This window comes from Fragaria vesca, linkage group LG5 (assembly GCF_000184155.1).
Source record: "Fragaria vesca subsp. vesca linkage group LG5, FraVesHawaii_1.0, whole genome shotgun sequence".
In the NCBI taxonomy this organism is placed as follows: domain Eukaryota; kingdom Viridiplantae; phylum Streptophyta; class Magnoliopsida; order Rosales; family Rosaceae; genus Fragaria; species Fragaria vesca.
The window spans coordinates 16,806,261-16,814,305 of record NC_020495.1 but is presented as its reverse complement, the minus strand read 5'-3'; the positions used below and the strand labels follow the sequence as shown (position 1 = coordinate 16,814,305).

At 36.8% G+C, this 8,045-nt stretch overlaps 1 protein-coding gene across 1 annotated transcript; it reads left to right on the top strand.

The window, feature by feature from the left end:
• The first annotated feature begins 1,437 nt into the window (after positions 1–1,437).
• LOC101294669 (pentatricopeptide repeat-containing protein At5g46460, mitochondrial-like) lies at positions 1,438–3,727 on the top strand. Its single transcript, XM_004301480.1, has one exon. The coding sequence runs from the start codon at positions 1,438–1,440 to the stop codon at positions 3,169–3,171; it is 1,734 nt and encodes a 577-aa protein (XP_004301528.1). The 3' UTR covers positions 3,172–3,727.
• Positions 3,728–8,045: the final 4,318 nt, after the last annotated feature.

Here is an 8,045-nt window from a genome sequence, read left to right as displayed (position 1 = left end):
ATCTCAAATTAGTTATGAGGGTAAAGGTGTAATTAAAAAACTTTCAAAAAAAGAGGAATGTGCATTTAGTGTTAGGGGATGTGTGAATAAAATTTCTCAATGAATAATTTATTAATCAATGGAGCAAATCCAATTATAAGGTCTGCAAACGCAAGGTCGAGAAACTACAAATAACACAGAACATGAGTCTCCAACTCCAATTTTTATAGTTCTACTTCTGTGGTATATATATAATCATTTTATTTTTTCAAAGAGCTAAAGAAATTACAACCGAAAATCTCTACAACAACTCAAACTGAAAATATTAAAACTAACCACTTTGATATAGTAAACTTGGTTGAGCTGCTTAATATGGAGGGTTGAGTTGCTTAGTATGGAATCTCTATATTAAGAGTCGGAGCCCCAGCTCCCACCAGTTTGTGGATAGGCAGGACAACAGTTTAAGAGACCTCCAAGTTTGTGCGCTTGCAGTGAGAAATTAGTCTAGTTTTATTGAAATACTCTCGTGAACCTTGGTCTGGATACTGTTTAAATGAATGTGTTACCAATTTATTAACGCAACCGAAATGACTTATTATCTCACTCCTAATTGTAAAAAGCACATGCACATGCGGTGGTAGATTTTTAATCCAAGTATCTAAATTCCCTTTGTTGCCGATGCAATTACGAACACACATTTTTTGGTCATCTCTTTCGTCTATGAAGTTTTTTACTCTTCTCCTTTATTTACTTTGTGGGAAACCCTTCTAATGAGGACCATTCGGTTTATCCCACTTTTTAATCTTATATCCACATCTTGATCGTTTAGTTTATAAGCATTTATGAGTAGATCATTTCTGTAAATTTTTAGCCATATTGAAAATCGTTAAGACATTCATAAGTATGATTTACCAATTATGAACTTGAACGATTCATATTTGACAGATTTGGTTCGTCTATTAATTTGATCTAGTTTGTTACTTTAACGATTACTGATTTGGCTGAAAATTTGTAGAGCTGATCTACATATATAGACCTAAAAATTGAACGGATGAGATGCCTAGATGCATGTGATCGAAAAATATATATTTTAAATTATATTATAAGTCTTCAACTTAAGACTCCTCGTTAATATGACTCCCTTACTTTGTGTACCAATGTAGCCGAAATATAGTTATTATTTGTGTTCCATTTGAATATATGACATGAAACTATGAAAGTCATATATCTCCTGTATTTTGTTTGTCACTTTGTCATTGCTTGTTGTATTTTTTGTTAAATTCCAGCATGTTTTCCCACACTTACAAAAGCCATAGAGATGCACATACTGAGCCCTGCCTTGCGTAGCTCAGTTTGTTGTGTGAAAAGTGAAAGTACAGTCACCCAAAAGAAGAGTGGAAGACGCTAACAACCAGGCGTTTCGTTCAACTCCAACCCATTTCGGTTCTATACATAGCCATGCTCAGAGTTCCCGCCAGTTTCCGAAACCTTAGATTTCCCCATTTTCCACTCTCACGTTCTACTTCCCGCAACAACCTATCCCAATGCTTGGTGGGTTTCATGTATCACACCAAATTGAGTGCCTCATCTTACAAGTCACTGCTCTCCGATCACCTCAGAAACCATAGACTAGATGAAGCTATCCTTCTTTTCAATACAATCCCTTCTCCCGGTGCCGATATGTTTACCAAAATGATAACGGGCTATGCGCGACGGGGTAGGCTTGACGATGCCCTGAAGCTGTTCGATGAAATGCCTCAGAGAGATGTGGTCTCGTGGAATGCGATGATCAAAGGTTGTTTGGATTGTGATGATTTGGGTAAGGCTAAGGAGCTGTTTGATGAAATGCCGGAGAAGAGTGTGGTGTCGTGGACGACCATGATGAATGGGTACTTGCAGTTTGGAGAGTTTGAAATGGCAGAGTGCTTGTTTCAGAAAATGCCCGCGAGGGATGTGGCTGCGTGGAACTCCATGATTCATGGATGTTTTAGCTATGGAAGAGTAGATGATGCTAACAAGTTGTTTGAGGTGATGCCTGGGAAGAATGCCATTTCGTGGACTTCCATGATTGCTGGGCTTGACCAGAATGGGAGGAGTGAGGAAGCTTTGGTTGTTTTCGGAGAGATGGTGGCGTCTGGCGTACAAGCCACTTTGACCACATTTGGGAGCGTGGTGACAGCTTGTGCGAATTCGGGGAGTTTAGATTTAGGTGTAGAGGTTCATGGTCAGATTGTCAAGTTAGGGTACTGCTTTGATGTATTCTTAGCTGCTTCACTTATAACACTTTATGCAAACTGCAATCAAATAGAGAATTCTCACAAGGTTTTTAAGGAGAGTGTGCATAGAAATGTGGTGGTATGGACAGCTCTTATAACAGGATGTGGATCGAATTCTAAACACGATGATGCATTGAAGGTTTTTAGGGATATGATGATCTCAGGAGTCCTCCCCAATCAATCTTCTTTCACTAGTGCTCTGAATTCATGTTTGGGATTGGAACATCTCCATAGGGGAAAGGAGATACATGCCACAGCTGTTAAGTTGGGTTTTGAAACTGATGCCTTTGTGGGTAATTCTCTCATTGTCTTGTATACCAAATGTGGAAATGTAAATGATGGAGTTGCTGTATTTAAGAGAATTGGTGAGAAGAATGTTGTCTCATGGAACTCAACCATCATTGGATGCGCGCAACACGGTCGTGGAAAGTGGGCATTGGCTCTCTTTAACCAAATGTTACGGGCAGATGTAGGCCCCGATGAAATTACATTGACTGGGTTGCTCTCTGCATGTAGCCATTCTGGAATGTTGCAGAAAGCAAGAGGCTTTTTCAAAGTTTTATCTCAGACTAAATATATTGAAATGAAAAAGGAGCACTTTACATGTATGGTGGATGTCTTGGGACGATTTGGCGAATTAGAAGAAGCGGAGGAGTTTATTAGAAACATGCCTGTTCAAGAAACTAAGATGGCTTGGCTAACTTTACTTGGTGCTTGTAGGTTGCATTCCAATTTGGATGTGGCTGAAAGAGCAGCAAAGAACATTTTTGATATAGAACCGAACTGTAGTGCTGCGTGTGTTTTATTGTCGAATATATATGCTTCTGCAAATAGATGGAGCGATGTAAGCAGAATACGAGAGAAGATGAAGTATGGTGGAACTGTAAAACAACCGGGTTCGAGTTGGTTTACTTAGGATTAGCCAGCACATTTTATCAGAAAGTAGTATAGGTGAGTGTGCTTCACTCCATTTGCTTTTGACTAATGAAGTCTCTAAAACCCTCACTCAGATGTTGAAAGTGTTGATGCTGAGGTGGAATTTGTTCTCATTGTGCGGAAGGATTAATCTCCAGCAGTAATGGCATCAAAACATGGATCACGATCGAAAAATTAGGTTCGGGCAATTCAAGAGCCGCTAATTCTCCTTCATCTTCGACTACATCATCTTCGAAACAATATTTGATGTTATTAAAGGTCAGAGCTCTCCCGCATCTTCTTTGGCTCAAAGTAAGCCATAGGCGGAAAGGTCCAAGGGAAATGTCACGGTGTCGTTCCGCTTTCATCCACTCAGGTGCATTTATTTATTATGAGTTGTACTTCACTTATAAAGTTTCGTGAATACTCAATAATGTGGCTGTTGTATATCTGGTGTAGTCCGAGGGAAATTGGCCAAGCAGAAGAAATTGCATGGTATGCAGATGGAGACACTATTCTGCGGAATGAGCATAATTCATCAATAGCTTATGCATACGGTATCCTATCTACTGTCTTGTACTTATATTCTCTAATTTGCTTAACTTGTGTGGAGTAGAAATTAGTAAACTAAAGCTTAATGTGTGTGTGTAGTTTCTATCTAAGCTCCCAATGAATAAGTTAAATAGGACTTCTATGCTGTTACCCGGATATTGATGGTGGAATTGCATTGAGTTCTCGCTCACTGCGCATCTCTGCTCTCCATTTATAAGAAACATGCCCTTACTAAAAATAACACTTTATAGTCTATATCATAAAGGCGTTTACTAGAAAAGAAAAATAACTTTTGATCTGCTAAAGAGTAGTCTTACCTTCAATTTTCTTCTTATTTTTCTGCCTCACTTTTCTCTTTATTCTGTGCCGCTAGATCGGGTGTTCGGCCCTACAATTACAACACGCCATGTCTATGATGTTGCTGCTCAGCATGTTGTTAATGGCGCTATGGAAGGAGTCAATGATAAAGAGCCTAAACTTTGGCTTGATCAATTTTAATTTCTGCATTGTTTTCTGTATGATTACATGTCTTAAAAATGAGATCTGATATTATTGTGTGGCTTGTTCCCGACCTGATTTAGTTCTCTTTATGGCTATATTTCTCATAATTTTGGGATAAATTGGATGGTAAAGCCTGAAATACAGAACTGCAGTTATCAATGATTATTTATGTTATAGAGATTGTATTCTAAAAGTGTTCCTTTTTTACTGGGTGAACCGCAGGGTTTTTTATTTTTATTTTTGTAATTATATATATTTTTTATTTTTATAATCTTTTTACCTACAGTCTCATATTGATCAGAGCACCTAACATTTAGTCATTCATGAAACCATTTGAACTTTTCATCTATATTCATCAAAATATTTGGAAGATGTGATATAAGTCATATAACCCCTACAGAGTACATACATGAAGCCGTGAAATTTTTGATCAACTGCAAACCTGTTATCGATGCCTAATTGATGTCATATGATGGATGATCTTCACCTCAATCACTTGCTCAACAGCATTCTGAGGACTTCCAGTTCTGATCCCACATTACCTTGCTGAACAATGCTAGAGGGTGGGAGTGCATTTTTAATGCTCAGTTGCTGAAGTATGGTTGCAATGGGTGAGTAGTGAATGAGGGTGAGAAATCTTGGGACTTGATGGTTTGTTGTATAAGGAAATGCTGAAACCATTAGTTTTGGGCGGACCCTAGAAATCATAAGCTTGTCAATCCTTTTCATTGCAATTGACTTGAGAACCTATAAGGATGTACAACAACTTCTCAGTTCTACCATTTGTTTTCATTCCTAGGCAACCAAAGCTTTCCCTGTCAAGACTGACAAATCGCTAACTAGTAACTACAAAATAACCTGGGAATTTAGATTGTTTAAATAGGCAAAGGCTAATTTCTCTACCAATTAAAGTTATTGGCATCTTGCACTACAAGTTAGAGGAATTGTACTCTTTTTCTTGGTATTTGGATATATTTAAGTTGCACAAATGATATCATCCACCATTTATTTATTTTGTCTATGATTTCCTTCCAGGTCCATTATTTGCGTATGGGGTCACCAGCAGTGGGAAGACTCACGTGCATGTGAGAAAAAATTGTTTTTGCTCATCATCTTCTTATACAGTGTTAATGGTAGATATGCATTAAGCTTTTCTGTTTCTTCATAATTTCTCTTTAAATTAATTACATTGCGGGATCAGATACTAATTAGGTGGGTCTAAAATGATAATCAATGTGATTTTGTTCCTCCTACTTATTCAGGGTGATCAAAGGTCACCTGGAATTATACCACTGGCTTTGAAAGATGTGTTTAGCATCATCCAGAAGCTCTTTTTTAACCAATACTATTTTCTTGTAACTATTCTCTGCAGAGAAGATACTCATTACTGTTTTTTCTATTCCAGACTCCAAACTGAGAGTTTCTTCTTCATGTGTCAGACTTAAAGATCTATAATGAGGTGACATTTTTTGCCTTCTCATATCCTTCTGGTTTATTTTGATAAGTATGATTATATGAATGTTGGTGGTCGGAGACCTATCTTAAGTTACAGAGTTCTAGAATGCTCAACTTTTTACTAGCTTTGGTTGCACCTTTATTCTACTTTATTATCCTTTAGGTTTGTTTCATTCCAGGTTGTTAATGACTTGTTGAATCCAGCAGAATAGAATTTACAAATTCGAGAGGACGCCCAGGTGCTTTCTTCATTTGATCTTTGTTTTGACCATATGAACATTAGTATTCTCAGCTTGTTTGTATTCTTCAAGACGCTTCTGTCACATGATTGATACTATGTTTTTAGACGATGTTATGAATATGATATTCATGGTGAATTGGAAATGAAACCTAAGGAATAATTAGTGATGGAGTGGACGGTCTTTGGGCTTGAGTGCATTATTGCCTTATTGGTCTGCATTATGGCTATTTCAAGAACTTTTCCATCTCGTCCAGAGTTCTAGAATATCTTATCTGTTAGCTATATGTAGTGACGCTGATTGATTGTGTTTTCTAGTTGTTAGTCTCTGTTGTTTTAATTTTTTTCACTCTTGTCTTTAGCTTTTGGCTGTAGATTCATAGTCCACTCTTGTGTTGTTCCGTCTTTTTCAATGAAATTTTCATTTTCTCTGAAAAAGCAAAAAGGTCCCTTAAATAAATTCGTTCTGGAACTGGTGAAGATTGAGGATAGACAAGCTTTTCTGTGGTAGTCGCTGCTCTGTTAAACCTTTTGTTTTAACTCTGTTATTAGTTATGTATTCTCTACCTCCTTGTTTGTAGTCCACTAGACCTTTCAATCCTTCTAGTAAGATTAGCAAAACTTACGTCTTTTCTCAGCCTTCAATCTTCCATGTAACCTTTCTTTTGCATGCCAGGCTTTTTCTTCCTTCATCACTCTTGCTTTTAAATATATATTCTCTAGTTTGCCAGCTATTCCCAATTCCTAAAATGAACGTAAATCAGCTTACTGTGGAATCATTCATTACCTAAATGTAACGACTTGGTTAAAAAAGAAAATTAAAAAAAGTGGCGGTGAATATGAACCAGAGAGCCGATAGCGCAAGGCTCATAGCCTGTACTGGATGAACTTCTGTAATCTATCTCTGTCAATCATCATCTATGGCAAAAACAATTCCACAACCCTAACAAAAACATGTGCAAGTATTATTGTTGTTTTGATTAAAATCGAGGCCTAAGGAAAACAAGAATATATATTATTTTTTCTTTGATCCTTCCTTTATCTGAGAGCCAGTTTTAGTGTTTGTGCACTCTTTAATCAGTTTAATGTGTGTAAGATTAAAAGTAAAGTACCTCACCTTATCTTCAAATAACTATATTCTCGAAGGGCAGTAGGATGGAGGTAGCAAAGGAAGATAAGAAAATGTGGTTGTTATACAACTAAACAAAATATAAATAAATTGCTGATGGAACTTAGTTTCAAAAGGTTCACCTATTGTAGGCTTACAGCCTTTTCACTGAAGAATGTGATGAGAATGGAGGAGTATATGGTACTAAGGATTGTATAGCATATTTATGATGAAGATGTTCAAATATAACATAATTCATAAACGAACGATGATTTTATCTGGAAACAAAAGAAAATTTATAAAGTTAACTACTGTGTAGACGAACTAAATTGCAACTTTTGTTCTATGTTGCCAAGCTAATATCATTCTCTGTCAGAGTGTGACATAGATCTTTGATACTTGGGGTTAGACTGTCATTACATGTTTGGGGAGGGTAGATGGTCGTAGTTGGGAGATGCTTTTTCTGGCTATGAACCTAGAAACATGAAGGTCGCCAATGAGGTAATCTTACCATTGGCCAAGGCTAACTATCTTCAATAAATATACAAGTAAAGATAAAAAAAAAATAATAATAATTTTTTTCTAAACTCTAATTTTGTTATTTGTTCAGTTGACTAGATGGTTATGGGTGTTTGATTTTTATCCCTCTGTTGCTTTCATGACTTGTTGTTTACTTTGTGATCAAGTCTTAATTGTTGCCAACAACAGAACACAGGCATGTTGGATCAACAAATTCCAATTTACTCAGTAGCAGGAGCCATACTATATTTACACTGGTAATTTCTATATCCTCATATAACATGCTGTTTCTATTTTACCCCTTTAATTTTCTAGTTTTGATGGCCTCTGATATATTTGTATGGGTATGTCATCAGACAATCGAGAGTAACTCGTGTTGGAAAATAGTGAAGGTGAAGCAGTAAAATCTATCATAGTTGGTAACTGGTAAGTATTCAACACTGAGGACTGATACTCGAATCTTTTACATTTAGGTCTACTTGTTTATTATCTTTCTTGGTTA

Excerpts from the sequence above, each read along its gene's own strand:
- LOC101294669 (XM_004301480.1), top strand. The coding sequence starts at position 1,438 with ATGCTCAGAGTTCCCGCCAGTTTCCGAAACCTTAGATTTCCCCATTTT.